Source organism: Pseudorca crassidens, chromosome 7 (assembly GCF_039906515.1).
Source record: "Pseudorca crassidens isolate mPseCra1 chromosome 7, mPseCra1.hap1, whole genome shotgun sequence".
NCBI classification, from domain to species: Eukaryota; Metazoa; Chordata; class Mammalia; order Artiodactyla; family Delphinidae; genus Pseudorca; species Pseudorca crassidens.
In genome coordinates this window covers 40,797,662-40,822,224 of record NC_090302.1, presented here as the reverse complement: position 1 = coordinate 40,822,224, position 24,563 = coordinate 40,797,662, and the positions used below count along the sequence as shown (strand labels likewise).

The window sequence follows — 24,563 nt, the reverse complement described above, 5'->3', positions numbered from 1 at the left end:
AATGGCATGTATTGTACAGCCATTAGGAGTGATCTAGTCAAAGCATTAGTTAGGGGTATGGGAAAATGTTCTTTGATATGCTGAATAGGAAAGGAAGCATTTAACAAGATAGCATGATGTTATTTTTGTTTAAAAATGCTTATATATGCATTGAAAAAATGCTGGATGGGTTCATCAACATTATAGTTTTGTTTGGCTGGTAGGATTATGTGTGACTTTCAGTTTCTTTCCATTCTGCTTGTCTTCGTTATTGATAAAACTTTTCTAATCTTAAAACTATAAATGTGAACCTAAAACTGCTCTATAAAAATATTAACTAAAAAATTGTAGGGGCTTCCCTGGTGGCGCAGTGGTTGAGAGTCCACCTGCCGATGCAGGGGACATGGGTTCGTGCCCCGGTCCGGGAAGATCCCACGTGCCGTGGAGCGGCTGGGTCCGTGAGCCATGGCCGCTGAGCCTGCGCGTCCGGTAACTATCTCATGCAGAAGTCAGTCTGAAAAGCATAAAAAGACAGAACTTTAAAACTTTCAGAGAAGAAAAACAACCAAGAAGACTTTTTATCTTGGGGTAGAGAAGTATTTCTTAATGGGTCACAGAAAGCTCAAACCATAAGAAAAAGCAGGTGTTGGCCTGTAAAATTCTGCACCCAGTTCTAACGCGGTATATAGTTTGCCAGATCGCCAAGCAATTCTCTGACACCAGCTGCGTGTGTCATACAGTTCAACTGGAGATAGCATCAGATCCCACAGGTTAAGGGCTCAGCTCCACAAGAATGCCCCTCCTCCCTGCACTTCAGACACCATTCCCAAATACAGGTGTTATCATCTGTGTTTTTAACAACCTCCTTGAGTTTGATTAATTTGCTAGAGCAACTCACAGAACTCAGAGAAACATGTAACTTACCAAATTACCTGTTCTTTAATAAAAGGATGTAGCTCAGGGACAGTCACATGGAAGTCAGATCCATAGGGCAACGTATGGGGAAAGGGTGCAGAGCTTCCACACCCTCTCCAAGTGCACTACTCTCCCCAAATCTCCCTGTGTTCACCGACCTGCAAGCTTTCCAAACCCTGTCCTTTGGGTTGTTCTGGAGGTTTCCTTATATATGCATGGTTGACTAAATCAGTGGCCATTGGTGATTGAACTCAACTCTCCAGCCACTCTCCCCTCCCTCCCTGAAGGTCTGGTGCGTGGGACTGAAAGGTCCAACATTCTGGTCATGTGGTTGGTTCTCCTAGCAACCGGCTCCCAACCACGAGTGCCCTCCGAAAGTCACGTCATTAACATAACAGAAGACACCTTTTATTGCTCTCTTCACTTAGGAAATTCCTAGAATTTTTGGAGCCCTGTGCCCAGAACTGTGAACTAAGACCAAATATATATTTCTTATTGTAAATCACAGTATCACAGCCTGGTTCAGTGTTTTTCAAATTGCAGTTCCTGAGATTCATGACTATGCAGTGAAATCAATAGTCAACATTTTTTATTTTAAAAAAGAAGAGAATAGAAAATATAAAAATGTGCCGCACATAGCATCTGGTATTTGTTAAACTTTTGTTTTATTTACGTGTCTATTCTATGCAGATATGCAACATGCACACACAGGAGTTGTGGTCAAAATGTTGGAAAGCAACTCATCTAGCTGTCATCTGAGGTTCATTCTACTTCTAAAGTTCTAAGGTCAGCTGCAGGGTTACTGAAGAATCTGAAGTAGACAGGCTTTTTAGATGCAGCTTTACTTTTAAAGAATACTGTGAAGTAACTAAAGAAAGCTTTTCTGAGCAGGATCCCTTAGCTTGGTAACTTTAATGACTACAACACAAAATAGAAGCCTTGGTTTCAGTAAGATAATGTGTTAAAATCTCTTCAAAAAACTCATTAAGTAGTTTAAACAAGCCTCCAGGAAAATGTATTTCTATTATTAATTTGCTTAGAAATACTTCTCCTAGTAAACTATGGACCAATTCAGAAAAAATTCTAATAGGATTTCTGATGGGAAAGTTAATATAATAACTCAGGGTTGGGGGACTTTTGTCCTTTCCTTTTCTTGCTGTTACTACTTTGTGAGTTAAACTGCAAGTTAAGACAGTGGAATCCTTGGCACAGGACTCATGGAATTTGCTTCTTTGCTTGTTACCTGTCTTCCCCTTAAAGACCAGTCCAGAGATCTTGAGGACCATAGAGATCTGTGGTTTTAGTGTGAGAAACTTATCCTTGCAGTGATGATCTTTGTTGGGTTGCTATAAATGCTGGTCTTTCCCCTGCAGTAAATCTCATGTTTTAAGTCATCAGGAATGAATTACAGATAAGCTTAGGTTGTAAAGTTCCTTCCTTTGTTCTTTTTTATATTCTTGCTTCTTTCTATGGATTCACTTAACTTTTAGCTTTTGCTAGAGATATTTGATCAAAGTAAGAACTCTCAATCTTTTGTCTAGAAGGGCACATCCTATTTTCCCCACCTCTACAACTATAGGGAAGTGGTAAGAATAGTAAAACAAACACTGTGTACTTACCACCTAGATTCACCAGTTAATATTTTGTCACTTTTGCTTTGTAATGTGTATACATACATACAGACAGATACATACTTTGTGTGTGCCAAATTGTTGGAAAGTACGAGGCAGGGAGACATGATATTTCACCCCTTAATGTATCAGCGTGCATCTTCTATAAACAGTTTTCCAGTATAAGCATGATACAGTTAAGACCTCCATATATCCAGTGTATAGTTCATATTCGTATTTCTCTAGTTGTCCACAGAAAGTCCTTGATAGCTCGTCTTTCTTCGTAGCAGTTGTTGCCTAATCTGGTACTCACATTCAAGAGTGGCTTTGTGGGCTTCCCTGGTGGCGCAGTGATTGAGAGTCCGCCTGCCGATGCAGGGGACACGGGGTCGTGCCCCGGTCCAGGAAGATCCCACATGCCGCGGAGCGGCTGGGCCCGTGAGCCATGGCCGGCTGAGCCTGCGTGTCCGGAGCCTGTGCTCCGCAGCGGGAGAGGCCACAACAGTGAGAGGCCTGCGTACCACAAAAAAAAAAAAAAAAAAAAAAAAAAAAAGAGTGGCTTTGTTGTGCCGTCTCTTCAGTCTTCCCTCACACCCCCAAGAAACAGTCCCCAAGCGATTTCGCTTTATGACTTTGGCATTTTGAAGATTCCAGGCCAGCCTGGTGGACTGCCCTACAACCTGGACTCATCTGATTGTTTTCTGATGTTTAGATTCAGGTTAAGTATTTTTAGTAAAAGCACTACCTTGGTGATATTGTGTACCTGGGTGATGCTGTGTATTTCCCAGTTGTATCACATTGTTGGTGAAGCTAGTAACCTGGGATGATACTTTGACATGTGAATAACCTGTTCCCCAACAACATTTTACCCAGTGGTTTTAGTATCTGTTGATGCTGTTAATACATTTGGAGTAATGAAGTGGTAAATTCTAAATTCTTTTTCCTTTTAAATTAATATTCTTCTGTAAAGAAGAGCTTTTCCTGCCTACCTCCCTTCCTCCTTCCCCTCGTTTTCTGTGAGTGAGTGTGTGTGTGGATATAGACTTCTGGATACCTTTTTCCAATGATAGCAGCAACCATTTATTGAGTGTTTATTATTTGCCAGGCACTGCGCTAAGGGTTTTATATGCACAGTCTCATACATTTCCCAGCAGCCTTGGGGAGGTATATTTTATAACCCTTTCCACGTTTTACATGAAGGAACTGAGGTCTGAAATCGTAAAGTGCCCTGCTCTTGCTCGCAGAGATGGTGAGGACTTCAGACAGCAGCTCTGATGTCACTTCATGATGTTGCATCCCCACATATCATCCAGGATCTCCTTTCTCAGACTCAGCCCAGCCCACACAGACAGGGTCCCTACTAACACGTACCCTCGCAGTCAGAGCAGTGTAGATACCAGCCCCCGGGCCCTTTTCTGTGCTCGCTGCTTTATTTCAGAGTCTGTTGCCTTCTCTTGCCCAGCTCCTGGGTCTGTCGGTCCCTCCCTTACTTGTCCCCTGGAATAATGTCTCCTGATTGGATCAAGGCACACATGTTCAGTGCACCTAGCTTGGCCAGCTGGTTGGAAGAGCCATTTTCTAGTCCTTGGCCTCATGGCGTGTCCCACAGCTCCACCTGTTTTCTTGTGGTACCGTGGACTCCACTCCTGGCAACTGGGTTTAAAATAATGCTGTAATCTACTACAGTCACTGTTCGTTATGATGCTTGAATTGTCTCAGGTTTTGCCAGTGAGGACCCCTTCAGGTTGGCCCATTGTCCTATTTGTCACACCCTGTTAGTCTAGATAGCTTTCTTGCTTTCCAGCACAAGGTGCAGCAGGCTCACCTTGCTCTTTTTTTTTTTTTTTTTTCTTTTTTAAGAAACCAAGATACGGCACTGAGTGTGCTGATTGCTGCTGGGGTGTCATTGCTTCTAAGAATGAAGTGTTTTTTTTTTTTTTTTTTTTTTTTGAGGCTTCTGTTGATAGCACAGTAGAAGTGAAGGGTGGTGGACAAGAAAACCTCTGTTTGGTTTCCAGTTGGAGTTGTGCAGAGTTGCTAGGGATTTGTGTGGATTAAGCTTCTGCACTCACCCTGCTTCCTGCTTGGTCACTGACCAGTCAAGCCTTGGTAATCAAGCAGTTGGGGACATTTGATTAAAAAGAATTTCTCTTTTTGCTGGCAGATAGACATTTCCTATGAACTTGATTCTCTAGTGGTTCTTTTTTCCCTTCTTTCCAAACTTGAAACTGTGAGGAGATAATTCTTTGTTACAGAATCTCCAGTAAAAAGCTATTAACAGAATTGAGGCTGCATCTACTACCTCATTGCTGTGTATTTTAGCACTAATTACTGGCTATTTTTCAAAATTAAATTAATTACCTTAATGGAGTACTTATTTGCCTAAGTTTAAAGTTCACTCCATTTTAATGTTTATTCTCTTGAATGGCCCATCAAAGGAAAAGAAAAAAAGATTTTTATTTTGTATCCTGGTTTGATATGAGAGTGTTTTCTTTCTTTTCTTTTTCTTTTTCTTTCTTTTTTTTTTTTTTAAATAAGGCACCCAAGATAGTAATGGCCTAGGAAGCCCCAGTCAGAAGAAATTTTTCAAGATAGGTATCTTTCTCAGGAGGTTTTTTTTTCAGTTATGGTTACATAGAGTGTATTTTATTTTAATGTTTAAGTGGTACTACAGTCTATGCTCTTCTCTTTTTATTTTTTTGGCTTGATTGTTTTCTTTTTTCCTTATAAGGTAAGCATTTTTTAACCTGCTGCTTTGTGATTAGAGTGGTGATTTATCTTAAATTATTTTAATAATAAATCAGTGTTGAACTGGTGTGCTCTTAAGATCCATTTCCTTTCTCTCTGTCTTCAAAAAGCAAGAGGTTTTATGTTTCTTTGGTGATAGGATAAAGTAAACCTTTGCAGGTTAATTGCTGTGTAATTAACACAGACAGGGTGGAGATCAGAGGACAGTAACCTATTGGGAAACATCCACAAGCTTTTGCTGTACTATAGGGAAGTCCATTAGGTTGTGCTACCCCAGCTCCTTAAATAATATCCAGAGAAACCTGAGTCCTTTTCCAGGGAATCTGCTATGAGTTTTCCTCTATTGATGAGAGTCCTTGATAGAGATTCTTTTTAATTTTCAATTCTTGAATGTTATTTGTAATTTGATAAAGGCTTTTTTTTTTTTTTTTTGATGGAGTAAAGGATAAAGTCCAGTTTAGCTGTTGGTGACTTACTGTTTTTATGTAAAGAAGATGGTCTCTAATACATTGGTTTTATTGACTAATCGGTAATCATTATCCATTATACCTGTCACTGTGCTGCTAGGATAGCTTCTAAGGAGAAAACTTACAAAGAAATTTAAAAATGACCACTAAATACAGAAAGTGATTTGCTTGATATAAACATTTAAAAACCTACGAAAGTATTTCAGTATATCTGTCTTATATTTTTATCATCTACCTTTTGGTAACTTACTTAATCTCATTTTTACCTGATAGTTTTATATTTTAAACACTTGCTAAAAATTGCTCCTTTCTACAGGGTGCCCTGAGTGTGCTTTTTTGTCTGATATTTTGTACATATAGTGGATGACTCGTAAAATGGGTTTATGGTCGTCCCCTCTCATTTTTTTCCTCTCTCTCTCCTAAGTTCAAGGCATATTCTGTTTAACGATACTTTTGTAATTTGGATGTTGTTATTCATAAAATCATTGGAAGGGCTTTTATAATTTTGGTATAAAAGCAAGTGAAAAATTAAAACCTCTCAGTGCAGTGTGGCATTCTGGAACAGAAATATGACATTAATGGAAAACAAGAGAAATCTGAATGAAGTCTGTGTTTGATTAATAGTAATGTACAATGTTAATTTTTTAGTTTTGGTAAATTGGGTATGTAAGATTTTTTTTTTTTTTTGATAAATTCTATGGGTAGGTAAGACATTTTAACATTAGTGGAAGTTGGGTAAAGGATATATAGGAACTCTCTTTTATTTAGTAGAAATTTAATTTACCAAAAGCTTTAAATATATGGCCATATGACTAAATAGTGGTGAGCCAGGTGCCAGGGGTACAAAGAGTCCTGAGGCTGGTCTCTTCTCTCCAGAATGTCACAATCTTGTTGGCAGGTCAGGGTCTTCTTATCCGTAAAAAGATGAGTAACAGTACCTTTATGAGGCAGCCTGTGCCAGTGAATGATACAGGGAGTCCTGTAAGTAGACACATGGCACGTTTGGAGAGGCCTTTGCAGAACAGGTGAAACATGAGCTGAGCAGGATGGGTGAGTACAACTTAGATAAGTAATGGAGAGGTTGTTCTAAGAGACAGGAGAGGCCATGAATTGAGGGAAAAATACTGGCAGTGATGATGCAGGGTGGGTTCGTACAGTCAAAATGAGCTAATGGAGACTTGCGCTAATCAAAGTACGGGATGATGAGGTCTGACTAATATGCTGGAATTGAGATTTGACAGGAGCTGGTGATGACGGATATAGGAGCACAGAAGAAAAACAAATGAGTGGTGACTGATAATGTGAGCCAGTGGAAGTTACTTAGGGGGTTTGTGTTAAGCATTTCATTTTCAGGTAGTGCTGAACTGCCAAGTAGACTTGTCTGGCAAGAAGTTAGACCGGAGCTACTGGAGCATGGGAAGGGAGCCAAAGGTTTAGGACTCTACCTCTGGAGTAAACAGGGAGAAGCCAAGAAGGAAATCTGACAGCAGCATTCAGAGAGAGAACTAACGAGAGGCTGTGGCGATCACTGTAGCGTTCCTGAAGCAGGTGGAGGAGAGTTTCATAAGGAGGATATGCTAGCTCTGGCTGAGATATATCAGAAAGACGACTGTGACATCTTGAAAAAATAGCTCTCTGAATCATCATCAGGTTTTTTGAGATTGGTGGGCCTGGAGTCCAGTTTACAGGGGGTTAAGGAGTAAGGTGTGTGTGTGTGTGTGTGTGTGTGTGTGTGTGTGTGTGTATGTGTGTGTGTGTGTCTGTCTGTCTGTCTGTCTGACTGTCTGTCTACAGGAGGGGGTTGTTAAGAACTGGGGACTGCAAATTTACACTAGTTTTTAAAGAAATTTGGCTCTCCATAGACAAGGATATATACACACACACACACACACACACACACACACACACACACAGACCAGTAGCTGAAGAGGGCAAAAGAGGGTTAATTTAATTAAATTTAACAAACATTTATCAAGTGCCAATTATGTGCCAAGGCACTGTGTTAGGGGCAGTGGAGGACACAAAATGTGATTAAAATATAGTGGTTTTTTTCCCCTCCTGAAAAAGTGCTACCTCAAGTTCTCTTAGTGTTAGGGAGGCAATTCGTCTTAAACACAATGCTAGAGATGCTGGAATTAGGCTTGCAAGCAGAAGAGCAAAATCAGTGACAGAACCACCTAAGGTGGAGGTGGGGGTGGGGAGTTGGAGAATTGATGGAGCAACGAAGGGAGAAGGAAAGAAAAGATGTTGCAGGGGGAGGAGTCTGGTCCTTGGAAGGGAAAGGGATCCTCCTTTAAGAGGGGCACAATGGAGAATAGGAGAAGATTAGTGTTAGAGCTATTTTGAGGTAGAATAGAGTACAAGTAAGGAACCCAGGAAGTCTTCACTATGAATGGCATGTGCTGCAGACTAGGGGTATGCTTTTTGCCTTTGGAAAGTTCTGGATGGACAGGAAAATGAGGCTGTTAGTGCTTATTTTTGGTCCTATGAGACAAAAATAAAAGAAACACCTGGGCCACTGAAAGTTTTGCTTTTGGCTGAGGGTTTTTTTTTCATATCTAATGAAATAGACATATTTTTTAATTGCTCAGATATATGAATGTCTCAGTGCCTGCAGTTAGCTAGGGTGTGTGTCGGATGCAGACTCTCACAGAGCTTAGAGTCTAGGAAAGGTGGTAAGAAGGACATATGCAGACTCTTAATAAATGCTTGCTGATTGAACTCTGATCTGAGATAGAAAGTGGCTATGTGCCCGACCCATGCACATGAAGTATTATGGGATATAGAGGAGAAAGAGAATTGGAGCATTTTTCTGGTTATTTCAGTAGAACAAGGACTTGAAATAAATTTGCCATATATTTAGCTGAAGGCCTTGTTTCTTCATAGACCTATTTTCTACGTGTTTAGAAACTATTGTGTGCTCGTGTTTTTTGGTCACAACTAAGTAACAGTACATAAAGAATTAATGAACATGATTTTGGCCACTCAAATGAAGGACGACATTATTTTGAACTCCATTTAGGTAGCACGTTGGCAGGACTTTAGGGTGGGCATTGGTTGGTGGAGTGTCTTTATTACTGCTCCAATTTGCCATTTTATGTATGTAAAGTTGTTTTAAAAGTGTTAGTACTATTTTATTGACTGTACTTTAAGTGCATGTACAGTAAGTAGGTGCAGGTCAATTGGAGAGAAGAACTAAGTAGTGCTACCTTTGGACGTTTATTGTCAGACGCAGGAAGAGATACAGAGGGGTAGAGAAGGGAACTAAAAGTAATTTGGGGAGGAGAAAAAAAAAACTCACGTTTTTCTTTGAAATATTTTTCAAGATGATTCTTACCAGTGAAGGGGAGCAGAACGTGCCACCCCACACATTTTTGAGAAAGCTATTTTGTGCAGTCCTACTTGGAAAGAAAATTATAGAAGAGACTGTTTAGCTATCACAGGATAGGCCTAAAAAGTGATTCTAAAGGTATTAATTAAAATGTAATCACTACAGAAGTTGGTCTGAGAATTTCTCAACACTTGTTCTCACAGAACATTGTTAATCAGGGTATTGGTTGGTGTGGGGCCCCTGTTGAGGGATATATTTAACTGAATACCCTCCGATCACCACCCCTCCCCCTCTCCCCCTCGGAAGAGGCAGCAAGGCCTGCCCACCTCGGTCCCTGGAGCCCAGCTTGCTGCAGCCTCGGCTGAGGTCAAGCACTCCCCTTCCGGCCTCTCGAGGGCTTTCTCCATGTGTTGCCAGTGTGCCGGTAAAAATGACTTTAAACTCTTGTCAGTACAGTTACTGGTGCATGCATCACAGTCCCACTCAGATAAACCTGCCACAACACAGAGGCGGCCGCTGGAGAAGAGTACAAGGGCAGGCCTCTAGCTTTTCATTCGAGCATCACTAAACGTGCACAGAGTGCCCAATTATTTCAGCATTATTGAGCAAGCCTACAGGAGGACCCAAGCCTTGCTACATTAGATTTTCTTTAGTAATTTGCTCAAGTACCGCTGAGGACACTTAAAGGGCTTAAAACGGTGGCTGCAACCAGTTTCCTTTTCTGGGTTGTTAATTCAGGTTTTCTCTTTCAAATTAACTGTCGACGCATGCTGTGCAGTGGTTCTGGGAGAACTGTTTAACACTAATTTTCTCAATTTTCAAGCTTTTTTTCTTCAACATAACTGCTTTAACAGTCACATATATGTTTTGATTAGAGATGTATGATAGTGAGGCTTTATGTTTTGGAGACCAAAATACAGATGCTTTGTTAAATCTAATTTCATCTATTAAAAGTAAATTAGTTTCACTACTTAAAAATTAGGTTATTTACAGTGCATTGCAAAACCACCAAATCCAAGTAAAAAAGATAGCATTTCTCTATTGTTCATCTCCTTCCCTTTTATATATATATGTAAAGAATAAATCTTTTTTTCATGGGTGCTGGGCTTTCCAGGATCTTTTTGCACCTCTTTCCTCTCCTTTTGTTGTTGGGGGGGTGTCTCGGATATAGGGAACAAGTTCAATATCTTTGTCTGGTTTCTCACAGCAGCAACAACTCCAGGCCCAGCATTTATCACATGGACATGGTCTGCCAGTGCCTCTGACCCCGCACCCTTCAGGGCTTCAGCCCCCTGCCATTCCGCCCATCGGTAGCAGTGCCGGCCTTCTGGCCCTCTCCAGTGCCCTCGGAGGCCAATCTCACCTTCCAATTAAAGATGAGAAGAAGCACCATGACAATGATCACCAAAGAGGTAAGCAGTTTTCTCGGGATGTCAGTCTGATATTACCTACCTGTTGCTGAGGGTAGGTCTATATGTCATTGTTTATTCTTGTTTCTGGGTTTCGTTTTAGCAGTGACTAAACAAAGCATTTCCCCTGGAAGGTAAATTAATGATTGGAAGCAGTCTTTTGCCAAATGATACCGTAGTGGTTGGCAAGAGTTAATGTGCTTCCCAAAGGCAAGGGGGGGACGCATTTCCTGGTTATTGCCTCTGATCCCTTGCTACCCCCTAAGTTCCCCGAGTCTAAATCAGTAATGACGTACCACAGTGCCCTGTGTTTGAAACAGTGAGTGGCGTTAATAGCTAATTTAGACCAAATGTATTTTGGGGAAAGATTTACTGATCATTTACTCGTTTGACAGCCTCAGTTATTACTTATAAATCACATATAATGCAGTGAGAATCTTGCAGGTAAGAAAACAATTTCAGTAGTCTTAGTAATTGAGAAAGTACAGCCCAAATTAATGAAATCTGTTGGTTTAACTACCTCTTTCACCCAGTCTGTTTAGAAGCATGAAATGAACTCATTTCTGCCTCTAAGAACAACAGCTGTTTATGTAAAGAATTGATTGTAAGGCCATTTGTGCTCCTTCTAGGTTGGTTTCTTCCCTCCACTAGAATAGATGATGGTGCAGAGACATTTTGATGTGACTTTGTGTTTGTATGGTGTTTATTAGTAGTTTTTGTTAGTTAATGGCAGAAAAACAAATGGAAGTCTCTCCCAGCATTCCTTTGTGGGAATTTACGTAGTACATGGGTGGTTCATTGGTCAAAAGGGTGTGGTTATAATTAAAACCTCATATCTGTTCTTGTTTCAGTGTCATTACCATGAATTATAATCTTGGGTCAATGATTTTTATCACATAAACATAAATTTCCCATCTCTGATGTTGGAAACACTGTACTGTTCATCATTCAGTTATCTTAGTGCTATGGTCCAGAGCTGAGGCATGTCTATAAATACTTCTATAAGTGGAAAAGTCGGAAACGAGTATAAGTAACACAAATATCCAGCTTTGGTTTCTGAAATTGTGTCAAAGGTAAATTGGCGCTTTGTGGATCTGGTCTAGTAATATTAATAATTAACTTTACAGCAAAGTTGACAACTGTGCCATTTACTATTTAGCAGAGATCAAATTTGACAAATGTATGATTTTATGTAAACTAACTGGTACTTTTCTTTTTTTCCTTCTTCTCCCCATTTGCTCTGCCTTTGCTGCTGTTTTGCCTACAGACAGAGATTCCATCAAGGTAGGACTCAAAATTACAGATGAAGGAATGGCTTAAAAGGGGGCTCTCAATGATTTTCATAAATGTAGTAATGGATTCTTTGAGATTTACAGGATGATTTGGTGGGCTGTACCAAATAGTGGTAAACTGCATTTTTATATTGCTTTCAGTTGTGCGTTTGAGATTTTTTAAGATATTGGTCCCATTTCTCTATCAGAATCAGATTTATAGATCAAGATTGAATTATAAGATCTGGCTTGCATTGCTCTTTTTATTATGTCTTTGCCATGTGAAAAAGAATAACTGCTTTTCTTCAGTTAAGCTTTGGCTATAAGATAAATAATAATGGGAAAAAATTGGTTTTTAAGGAAATAAACATTTTGGGAAACAGTTCCATCCTACAAAACTCTTTATCAAAACATTTAAGAGCATTTTTCTTCACCAGAAAGAATTTTTTTTCTTTAATTTAATGACATCTTGGTTTCCAGTATAGCAAGTTATTCTCCTTAGGTTTTGCATTGTCTTATCTACCTTCTCTATCTGTTTATAGAGAAGTTGTAGGGAAAGAGGAAAAGTAGTTAGGGCCTAATGATTTGGATGTGCTTGTGTAATACCATAATGGGGTATGCTAAGGGTGCCTGAATTTATATAGTAAGCAAACAAGAAAAACAGGCTACCGCAGCAGAAAATGAGTAAAATATGAAACTGCTTGGTAACTTTTGAGCCAGGCACAATGTAAATATGCTACTGTATTGTGGATAATTGTATTATGCATGCCGTTGTATTTTGTATAGATTAGAAAGCAAGGGCAGTTCTCAAGCATTGGCCAAAGCACAGATGCTGTCAATTCCTTTTCTCGTATTTTACAACAGTTGAATGTTTTGGAGCATAGGCAGTTACATCTCTTGCAGTTTGTTTGTTTGTTTGTTTGTTTTTGGTTGCATTGGTTCTTCGTTGCTGCGCATGGACTTTCTCTAGTTGCTGCGAGCGGGGGCTACTCTTCGGTGTGGTGCACGGGCTTCTCATGGCGGTGGCTCCTCTTGTTGAAGAGCACAGGCTCTAGGTGCGCAGGCTTCAGTAGTTGTGGCTCGCGGGCTCTAGAGCACAGGCTTAACAGTTGTGGCACAGGGGCTTAGCTGCTCCGCAGCATGTGGGATCTTCCCGGACCAGGGCTCGAACCCGTGTCCCCTGCATTGGCAGGCGGATTCTTAACCACTGTGCCACCAGGGAAGTCCTCTCTTGCCGTTTTTAATGAAGTTAGGTACACGGAGACTAAAATCTTCCCCTGAAACCACCTGTGCTGTCACTTTGAATGCCTCTTTATTCCTTGTCCTTTTATAATAAAAGGGAAGTAGGGTTTTTTTTTCCCAAAGTCATTAAATGATGGAAAATAAAATGTATCTATTTTACCCTTCAAGAATCTTTGTAATTTGAAAGGGTATCTGCATACCCATAGAAATGTCAACGTTTACAATTGGAACTGCACACATTGAGTTATTTAATTATGCATTTACAGCTGTGTACTTTGTTGTATAATATGAACATCAGTACCTAAATTAAAAAGCATTCTTAATCAGAGTGTAGTAAGTATTCCACACATATGTACTTAAGAAGTAGTAAGTAAATGCATTGACCAAGATTTGCTGGTAGCAGCCCTTGGAAAGGCTGTCTAGTTATTCTGAGGCCAATAACATAAACATTCCCTGCTTCATATGATAAATACATACCTTCAGGCAGGCCAGTGAACTAAACAAAAGCCTCCTCTCATGCCCCACTCCCAGAAGACTGTGAAAATATTTATACTCCAGTGCACACACTTTTGTGTCAATTACATTTTATAGTCCCTCACGTCAGAGTAGGGTATATTTTGAAATCATCTATAATCATTCAGGATGAGTCTGGGAGTGAGTATCTATATAGCTTGGAAGCCAGGGGAAAAACAAAAGGAAATAGAGATGGATGATTTTGCCTTGATTTATTATGGAATGGTAGCTATAAATAGATATTTTTGGGGGTACTGTTCTTGAATTTGAAGTCGTGTTGTGTCAGGTTTGGGGCTGTCCTGTGGCTTTGCAAGGTGAAATAGTTCACTAATTTTTGTAAATGTGTTCTGTGATGCTCAGAGAAGCAATAAGTTGCTTGTTCCATCGATCGTCCTCATCCTCCCGTAAGTGGTTCCTGGTTAAGAGGGGCTTTTTATGATTGTCTGCTGTGTGACTAGAGATGGTTTTTATCAGCCGGAGCATGCCAGTTGCCTGCAGCTGGAGTCAGGCTTGTATGAAATAATTTATTCATGCAGGATAATGCTCCTTAACATTTAACAGGTAATGAACGTGACATAAATTTCCTTCTTGCTTTTAATTTTTCCCTTTCCTCTTCTAATGTGCAAACAGGCAGCTCTGGTACTCTAAATAATAAGTAATTTTTGGCCATCTGTCAAAAGGAAATTTCAATACAAATTTAAATTAATGGTGCCTGAAATTTTTTATAGCTCCTCTAAAAGCCTCTAATGTGCAGAAAATTCTGAATCTGCTGGTAGTAATTAGTGTTGCATGTAATGAGGATGTGGGCAATGTTATACAGCCCCAGTGTAACATTTTGTTATGGTAGCAAAATTTTGATTTATGCAAAGTTGTGGATGGGTTTAATTGTGAGAGACGCTTTAAAATGTTTTTTTTGACGTTACAGATTATTAAACAGGGCAGATTTCAGAATAGCGTATAAAATATAAATTTAAACTTACTGTAAAGATTCAGGTAATTAAGATGCTTTACCTTTAGGTATCAAGTAAAAATGAAAGAAATTCCCTCGTTAAAATGTTGGGCTTTTTCTTCCTTTTCTTTTCTCGGAAGTTCTGTGACCACTAAACCAAATGCTATTGGCTTTATTGATCTTGTTTTCTATAGCTCCAGTAGCCAAGTTCATTCCTAAGCCTGTTATTTACAGACCTGTATCTGAATTTTTCAACAAGGATGGAGAATGTAAACATGGACCTAAAGGAGCAAGCACTGTAGGAGCCCAAGACTCATTTTATTTGGTGAGGAGAAACCAGAATGGTGTGTGTTCTAGGGCTGTTAAAGTAAGGATCCGAGGCACCCGCTTGTTACTTGGCCATCCAGTACCCTCATACATGTGCCCACAGTAAGCCTCGGATTTGGGGCTGACAATGGCAGGAAACACAGACCACGGTCCACTCTCACCCTTAGCTGATAGGGTGGAAAGCCCAAAATAGGTTCCTACTACTCTTTCCTGAGTGGGGACTTTCTAACTTCTTCTATAGTTTCTTTTGAAAGGATGTAAGTGAAACCGAGGAAACATTTTCTGAGGTAATGAGAGCTTCCACTGCCTATCCCTCCCGTGGGCTGAGGGGTAGAAATGGGTTGGCTCCAAAGTGGTGAGAGAGCAGACATTCCCACATGCTGCCAGGAGCTTCCTAGTTGCTGGAGGTCCCAGTTCGTGAAGAGGAGTCATTAGGTTCCTCACATCACTCTCAGTTTCCACTTGATTGGCTACATGATTCAGAGCTGTGAAGGCCAGATTGCCTAAAACTTAGTAGGAATCTGAGATTGAGAAATAAGTCCCATTACACCCCAAATGTCTACACCTTCTAGCAAAAACTAGCCACCAAAATCAAGACCAGCTTGAATATAAATGGCAGAGTTGCCTATCACCAGCTATTGATTAGCTCCATGACCTCTCCCAAGTTGGTGTTACTGTGCTTATTGTTACTTCCTAAGTCCCTCTTGTGTATGTTATGTGTCCTGTTTTTTATCCTGAATGCAGTAGCCTCAAGTCAGTCCTGTGAGGGATTTGCCATTTTTTATTTGTAAAATATAGCATAAGTCCATTTTTTTTCTCTAAGTGGTGGTGTTTTTATTTTTATTATTTCATTGGATTGTCTTCCCCAGAGTGCCATATGCCTCATCGAAGAGTGTGCTCATTTTTAGTGATTCGTACATTGCCAAACTAATCTCCAGAGCGCTGCAACATCTAAAAATGCCACATGCAATATTTGAGTATGTTTCCACACAATCCACCAATACAGAACTTTATAGCTTTTGTAATTTTTGCTGGTATAAGTATGGATAGTGCACTTTTTTAAACAAAATTTACATATAGATACTTTTCAAGCTAAATGCTCTTCTGTGGGTATATATACTATACCCCCCCCATCCCTGTCCTGTATGGATTCTTTGTTTTTGTTTAAGGGTTTTCATAATGATCTGCTTATTAGTTGTATCTGTGGCAATGCCTGTTTATTCTGTCATAGCTCTATTTTGGTATTTATTCTATGTAGATAACTAAAACATCATACGGTGATTTTCTTCTTGTCTCTCCAGTTATTCTCTGTTGGCAATAAAGGTTTATCAATGAGAATTAGACTAAGGCTCCTTTTATGTTCAAATTGAAGTCTATGATTCGGGCCAAGAAAGCACTTTTGCCTCATTAGTTGGGTGTTACAGGTGAAGGTGCGTTTTTAGCTTGCATTAACAGAATGATTACTTCTGTTTGCCACTTCACATTGTACATCAAGACTTAATGGTGAAGGTTTCTGTTCCAGGTTCTTGTGTGACCTGTGTGACTTGGCTTTTGTTCCCCTCTGCCTCTTTTTCCTGTTGGAAAGGAATATCAGTCTGAAAAGAGTGTGCCTTTTAATATGTTTAACCCCTCGCATGTCCTGTGTGGGAGAAAGCAGAGAAGAAACCACTTGAAGGAGGAGAGGTTGGCCAGTAGAAGAGAGGATAACTGGCCCAGGCAGTTTCGCTTTTAACACTCATTTCCTTTCCCCCATACAACTGTGTGAGGTAGGAAGGTTTGTGATCTTAACCCTTTGTGAGAAAGCTTGGTGGGATTAATTGCCTATAGACTTTAGAAGGACACATTATATATAAAGACAAAGGCCTAGAGTTGAAATCCATAAAATATACTATAAAGAGAAGGTATAATCAAAAACAACCCCAAAAAACAAAAAACCCCGAACACTACCGACAAACTAAACTGTAGTGGGGCTTGCACTGTCTCCTATTTTCCCCTTAGTCATCAGTAATCTGAGAAAAGAAGGTATGCCGTTAAGGGCTGTGAGTTGGACACTCCAGTTTATCCACTCTAACCTCTGTGGACCCTAGTTACCTAGTCAACCCCGCTGATCTCTGAGCATGTATATAGCTCATAGTTCAGATTTCATTGTGAAGGTAGGTGGTGAGGAAAGGTTTATTTATTTATTGTTTATATCACATTTGAGGAAAGGTTTAGAGGTGTTGAGACCTTGCCCAAGGTCACATAGCCATTGCCATCCTCAAGGGAAAGCTTTCTGGGTGACTCAGTCTCATCCTTTGTTATTAAAAATTTGAAACATACTCAGCAGTAGAAATAATAGTGCCAAGATCCTCCATATACTTCCATATACTTCACATCAAGGTATAAGAGCTATCGATTTTTAGTCACATTTTAATCTTTCTTTCTTTGCTAAAATATTCTGAAAGAAATTCCAGCATGCGTTTTACCCTTATGTACTTCATTACCTAAAATGAACACATTTCTCTAAACAATGGACATTTAATCACTTTTATCATAATGCCTTTAATCACTTAATAAAAATAATTCCTTGATAGCTTCTAATATCGAGCCTATAAGCAGACTTCTTTGATTATTTCAAAGAATTGGTTTGCAAGAGTTTCCCTCCTTTTAAAATTTTTTCTGGGCCACTGATTTGTTGAAGAACCTGGGCCAGCCTTCCTACGAATGGCCCATATTCTGGATGTCTCTGCGTGCTTCCCAGTGGTGTCAAGAGGACTTTCTCCTGAATCATACTAGGAAGAGTCTTTTTCTTATGATGAGAGAACAGGTAGAAGAATGACATCTAGGTTTGCATGTACATGTTGTTGATAAACAGTTCAGTGAAGTTTACCAATAATTGGGGAGTAAAATTTTTAGGAATGTATGCTGATCGTCAAGAAATAGAATTCTATTTGTATCCTTTTACCTTCATACACAGACTGTGATGTATTTGCAGTCCAGCTTCACTTACCAGACATGCATATTGCTTAAGCTAGGCTTTTAAAAATACATTTTCAAGTAGGGTTTTTAAAATATATTAAGTACATCTATTTCCTTAAGGGTGTAGTGTCCTAGATGCCCTGTGCTCCAGCACAGCATCGATCTCTCTCACTAGATTCTTAGCTCCTTGAGGGCAAGAATCTTATCTTCTTGGTGGAACTGTACAGGAGGACAAATCAAAGGTGAGTAAGGGGCTTCCCTGGTGGCGCAGTGGTGGAGAGTCCACCTGCCGATGCAGGGGACGTGGGTTCGTGCCCCGGTCCGGGAGGATCCCGCATGCTGCGGAGCAGCTGGGCCCGTGAGCCATGTCCGCTGGGCTTGCGCGTCCGGAGCCTGTGCTCCGCAGTGGGAGAGGCCACAGCAGTGAGGGGCCCGCGTACCGCAAAAAAAAAAAAGGGTGAGTAGGAAGGGAATTGTAATAGAATTAGGATTCCCTTCTCCCTCTAGGTCAGCTGTGTGTCAATGGGCAAGTCATTTAACTTCCCTGGATCTCAAAGCTACTACTACAGGCATTTTTTCCCAGGCATCTGAAATGTAGATGTTTTGTTACCTTATTCAGTCCTGTCCTATAAATGAATTTTACAGTATACATCTTACACCATAAGGTATGTTTCAGCAATAAAGTTGGCCATACCATTAGCCAAATAAACACAGTGGTAATTATATTTCATTTTGGGCGTTGAGTGGTAGGGAAATAGTTTAATGTTCTAAAGTATACCTTTCAAGGATTTAATGTTTAACTCTTTGAATTTTCCAAAATAAGATGGTAATTTAAAATTAAGTGTTTCAGGGCTTCCCTGGTGGCGCAGTGGTTGAGAGTCCGCCTGCCGATGCAGGGGACACGGGTTCGTGCCCCGGTCCGGGAAGATCCCACGTGCCGCGCAGCGTCTGGGCCCGTGAGCCATGGCCGCTGAGCCTGTGCGTCCGGAGCCTGTGCTCCGCAACGGGAGAGACCTCGACAGTGAGAGCCCCGCGTACCGCAAAAAAAAAAAAAAAATTAAGTGTTTCAGCATTATGCTTGCTTTTTTATTTCGTTGTAGAGGTATTTGTTTCTGCCATGTATTTTCCTATTTAGAGTTACCTTATCACAGAATAATCAGGAATTTTGTTCTATGGGTTTATGATGCAGTAATTTGTTCAATATTAATTGATACCTGCCTCTAGGCGTGTAAGCTGTGTGAAATGTAGCAGGTGCCCTAATTCCAGAAAATATGTTATAATTGTTTGTTTGTCAAACAGATGAATAAATATCTTTAGGGCATAGCTGGTCCTCAGGTGGTGAGCATGAATGGATTAGTGATGGGGGTTGGGGCTGTCTCCACCAATCACTGAGGCAGAACAAATATTAATTAGCAGGGGCGGGGCTGGTTGTGGGGCCTGCCTTCCCCAGCTGGTTTTTGGCAAGGGCGGTTTAATTCTTTTCCTCCATAAACCAAACCTCTTAGTTACCAGACATTTTCATCCCCATGTTTAATGTCTCTAATGTTCTTAATTAGAATGCATTTCATCTCTTGCAAAAATATTACACCATAAAGTTTTTATTCAACATGGTTTTTTTTTCAATTTTAAAGGGGCTCAATATTTATTTGTTTAAACTGGCATTTGAATTTCAAAAGCATTTGTTTCTCAAAATGTACATAATTCTTCCAAAAGAATTATTTGAAAGAATGGTTCATAATCTTTTTTATAGTCTTATATAGTAACACTTACTATAACCCACTCTGGAAAAATCATAAAATTACCCAGGGGGATGCTCAGTATCCTCACTTCTCTGTTTCTTGAATTATTTCTGCTACAACTCTTAACTCTACCCAACTTGTATATTTTGTTTTATTGTGCTTTTGAAGTGCTTCAGATATCTTCTGGGTTAAAGACTCTGTACACCTGGGGGCCAGCCACTAACAAGGGCTGTAATTTTGGACGTGAAGAGGAGTCATATCTAGTAATTACCATGGCAGCTGCCTTGGGACAGGGTTGAACAGAATTCGGGCTTCATGAAAGAGGACTGGAAAGGAAGTTTGCTGAGGGCTGACTAATTAATACATGCTCTAAGAGTTTTGGATCCTTTTAAATAAACTTGCTGTTACATGAAACTGATGAAGTCATATTTCAAGACTAAATGCTGCTTATATCTGGCAAATCAGAACTAAATCTTAGTTTGAATACTTGGTGGTTTTACTTTGAATCTAAAAACTGAACAAAATAAGTAATATGACTTTATCAGATTCATTATTCAGAACCAATCCAAATATTTCCGTATGTAATACATTTTAACACTTAAAAAAGCATTTTAAGTGTCAACTACTAGTATTGTCACTTTAATTTCTGTTTATGTGTGATAGTTGTAATTGGTGGCTAAGTCCCCTTCTCCCCCCACCCCTAACAGGAAAACAGTAAAGTACACATGCATGAAATCTACTCAAGTGCAGTCTGCCTTTCTTCCCTCACACTGTTTGTTATTCCATCCCTTCTTCAACCACTAATGTTCATGAAAAGCTTACACTTTCCGGTCCCTCACCATGGCTGTAGGGTGAGCTTGAATTCTTTTTCATGAAAATGGACTTATTTGTAATTGTATCACACCCTAAGGATTCATGAATCTTTTTTTTTTTTTCCCCTCAAATTGGTACTTTTCAAGTTGCTGAGTGTTGATATTTAAGGGAAAAAGGAGAGGGGAGGGGGAGGAAAGGTAAACAGGTTAGTGATGCCACCCAATGAGAGCCAGTAGGCAATGTAATAATACCTCATTTTTATTTATTCTTCCTTATAATCATTGTAATTATTTTAGAAATTTTTGAGTATTCATTTATCTTTCTTTAAACTTCTGTTTTCTTGAGCGACATTTGGCCTTTTGAACAACAAAATAAAATTGGAAATGCTAATGTTTTGAGCCAACCAAAGAAGGAAAATAAAAATGTCACCATGGTAACAAAGCTGCTTTCTAGATGGTTTCCTAAGATATGCCTGAACTAGAAGCAGATGTCTGATTTGAGAATCTTGCCTCCTTCAGTGTAAACAAATAACTTCTGGGCAGGTGTTGGAAATAATATGGAAATCCTATTAAGGGGCCCCGGGTTCCTGTCAGTCAGGAAGCCGGTGCCACAAAAGGGCTGGTTGTCACATAAAGGAGCAGAGTAAATTCTCATTAGGCTTGAGCTTTTCCCAGGAAATGATTGTCTCGGTGTGTTCTTTCTCCTGTGAATCTGAATGTAAGCTGTTGCTTCTATTGATCTATTCACTGGCTTTATTTTTCTCCTCTTCATTCCAGATCCTCCCTCTCCCCCGACAGCCTGTATTCTCCCCTTCACCCACCCCTTCCCTTTAGGTTAACACTTGATCTGTGCTACTGCTCTGAGAGTTGTGACATTTGTGATTTTAACCTCCCACCCTGAGTTGGGGGAGGGAGGAAAGTCACTCTTCATCCCGGGGCCTGTTGGACAAAGAAACAGGCTGATTAGGCCGAGTACCGGGGGCTGTTAGGAACCACACAGCGAGAGGCAGCCACAGTCCTGAATACTGTTCTGTGTACATTTACTTGGAGTTAAGAGTATTATGAATTAAGCAGAAGCTAAAAGCATGAAGAGACAGTGTTTTTATGAACTTTGCAAAACGTATGTAGTTGTCTGGTAAGCCAGTAAAACCACGCTGTCCAGTATGGTAGCCACTAGCCACAGGAAGCTGTTAAATTTAAGATAGCTAACATGAAATAAAATTTAAAAATCTAGTTTCTCTGTTGCACTGGCCACACTTCAAGTCCTCGGTAGCTGCGTGTGGCTGTCTGTCATAACTGCCCAAGCAGTGCAGGCGTGGAAGAGAGCCATCATCACAGAACGTTCTGTCAGATAGGGAGAGCCTTTGGCCCGATAAACCTCACTGGTTCTGCTCTTCCGTCTGGCGAAAACCGATCCCTGATAGTCAAAAGCAAGGTTCCTCCTGATGCACAGAAAATTAGGGGCATGTGTGTGTTCTGGTTTCGTAGCTTCTTCACTGTTCCGAAGTGGTTGATACTGATACGGTTGACGGCACTGATACAGCGATCTTTTAAATGGTTGTAGGCCCTCCCCCCGCCGGCGGAATTGGTTGAGCACTTTAACGTGGACCTTCCCAAAGTGGACCCCCAGGAGATGCATTTTAATGTTTCTAGATAGGAAGTTGAGGCAGTTTGGTGGCGGTGGGGGCGGTGAAGGCTATGCATAACGATGCTCTTTATAAAACTCGGAAGGTTAAATGTGAATAAACACTGAAAACAAGGCTTCAGAAAAGCCACACTATTATTATGCAGCATTTCTCTCGGACTCTAGTCCCCGAGACACACTTCATAAAGCCAATAAAGCGCACACTGGTGGTCTCCCGTTGCCCTAGCAACGGGCCATGGGGCACTGTGTATGTGAAATGCATGAACATCTGTGAATTAATCTTTTATAGTTTGTTCTTTTCTTGGCACTGATTGGGCCACTCAGGCTTGTGCCTGTGACACTGTGTCTGGAGCAGTCCCCAGGACCTAGCCCTCAAGTGGATGCTGGAACAGCAAGTGAAGGGAGATTTATCCCGGTGGTGCGTCCAGCAGTGCAGGGATTGGCTTGACAGCACTCTCAGTGGGACGTTATTAGCTTACTTTCTGGTGCATGGGGAAATGAATAAAAAATTTCCTAGTAAGTCTGGGCATTATTGGGTTTATTGGGCTACCCTGAAAAAATAATCTTTAGAGAAAATTGAAATAATCACTTGTGTTTATACCACAGTTATCAGGACTTGAAAGGTCTCTGAGTTATTCCACACCCTTTGTTTGCCCCAGCCCCAGTCCTGCTCCAGGGATTATAACCAAACCATATTGGACCTGTCAGAATGAGACTTCTGAAGCTTAGGCTGGAATCTGTTTTGCTGATAAAATCTTGTAGTAACCTAGTCTGACCTTATTTAGAGAAATTTTAAACTGAGCTGGTGACAGTTTTGCCCTTGGGAGAAGAGAGCAAACTATGACTAAACGGAGACACATCCGGGAACAACACTTTGGAATTGTTCGATTAGGAGTTACTCCCCCACTCCGAACGGGATTGTCTTCAATTCTTGCCCCCAACAAAATTTTCAGACAGGCACCCCTCCCTCAGCCTGCAGCACCCTCCACCTACCGCGTGTGTTCCGTTCCTCCTGTCAGCGCCAGATGCTCCCTTGTTAAATCATTTTGCTCACCCTTGTCATTTTCAGTTTCCTTCTCTTCCTTTTTTCTCCTTCTACCCTTTTCTCTCAGCCTCCATTCTCCCTCATGGGTTGACCCTCTTTCCTGGGGAGGAAAGAAGGATATTAGATATGAAATGTCCCGTGTTGGATGTAGTCTGTTATGTTTAACTTGTAGGGTGAGAAATTTTGTTAATAAATGTATTAAGGCAAAACTCTGTGCTTCATGCTAGTCCATTTGATTTGCTTGATTGTCATTAATATTGAGGGGCTTTTAAGTAGGAAGAACTATTTGTCAATTTGTATGTTTTCCTTTGCATATTAAAAAGACACAGCTGTACCTCTGTAGCTGATTTTCCTGATTTCCTGTTAGACAACTGAGCAAAAGTTATCATTTTAATGGTTTCTGACTTCGCAACCTGTTGGGATTGATAGATGAACTTGAAAATTGAGCAATGCAGTCTGAATAAACTATTTAAAGTTAGTCAGTAGGTATCGATTGGCAGCTGGAGGGCAAATAGGCCTGCACTGCGTCATTGGGGGTGCAAAGTAAAGATTAGATGCAATCCCTTTCCTCAAATCGTTTTCCTATTAAAGTATGGAACTGAGATATAATGTCTTCTGAGTAGAATAAAATACATTAGTGAATTGTTCCCCTTCATTTCTTTGAGCTTCCAGTTAGTCCTGAGTTCTCTTAAAATGTGCATATAGGACGAGTCTATGCTGATTGGAGGACTAGCTTCTGAAGGCAGTGTTCCCGGGAAGCTGCCAGGGCTGATGTGCAAATACATGCAAACAGGGAACCTTTAGCGAACACCAACAGCAATGCCAGTGGCAACGTTCTGTAGCCTCCCAGTCTTGATGGTGCCTTTTACTCTCATTCAGATTCTGTTTTGTGGGAATCAGTGAAACAATTGGACCACAGAGCTCAAATATTATCATCAGACTGCTGGGTGTTGCAGCCCACTCACTTGCTTTTCAGGTAGTTTCTCTGAATGAGGAAAACAAAGTTTTTTGTTGCTGCTCCCAGTAAATAGCCCTCTATTCCATTCAGATGGAATTTTCTTCTTTCAAGAGTCTTTTTTAAAGTTACCAACTTTGTAGTTGTTACCTGAAGGCAGCCTCAGAAATACAACAGTTACAGGGAATATTAAAGACTTTTAGAAGGAAGTAGCATTCTCAACTTGTGTTTTTTGTGTCCTGGACAAGTATTTGTTTTTTGCGAGCACAATTCGTTATGCCCCAAACTAAAAATTCTTATACACTCATGGTAAGAAGTGAAAATTCCACAGTAATAAATGGCAGTGAGTAAGCTGGCTATAGTGAGGAGAGGAAAAGAGTTTGAATGAGTTTGAATCTCTGCTCTTTCCTTTCTCTGTGTTTGACAAAGTGTGTTAAAAGCAGTAATTTTGTGGTTGGGAGTCCGCCTGCCGATGCAGGGGATGCGGGTTCGTGCCCCGGTCTGGGAGGATCCCACAGGCCGCGGAGCGGCTGGGCCCGTGAGCCATGGCTGCTGAGCCTGTGGGTCCGGAGCCTGAGCTCTGCAATGGGAGAGGCCACAACGGTGAGAGGCCCACGTACAGCAAAAAAAAAAAAAAAAAAAAAAAAG

General features: G+C 40.6%; 1 protein-coding gene across 8 annotated transcripts in view; it reads left to right on the top strand.

Annotated features, from left to right (window-relative positions):
* TLE4 (TLE family member 4, transcriptional corepressor) overlaps positions 1-24,563 on the top strand; it is a 154,822-nt gene that overhangs the window by 64,209 nt on the left and 66,050 nt on the right. For 4 of the 8 annotated variants that reach the window (XM_067744101.1, XM_067744097.1, XM_067744104.1 and 1 more), the window contains 2 exons: positions 10,261-10,462; positions 11,727-11,743. In XM_067744101.1, coding sequence (XP_067600202.1) covers positions 10,261-10,462; positions 11,727-11,743 — 219 coding nt within the window. Of the gene's footprint in view, positions 1-10,257; positions 10,463-11,726; positions 11,744-24,563 lie in introns of all 8 variants that reach the window. The other 4 variants (XM_067744100.1, XM_067744096.1, XM_067744102.1 and 1 more) reach the window with 1 other exon arrangement.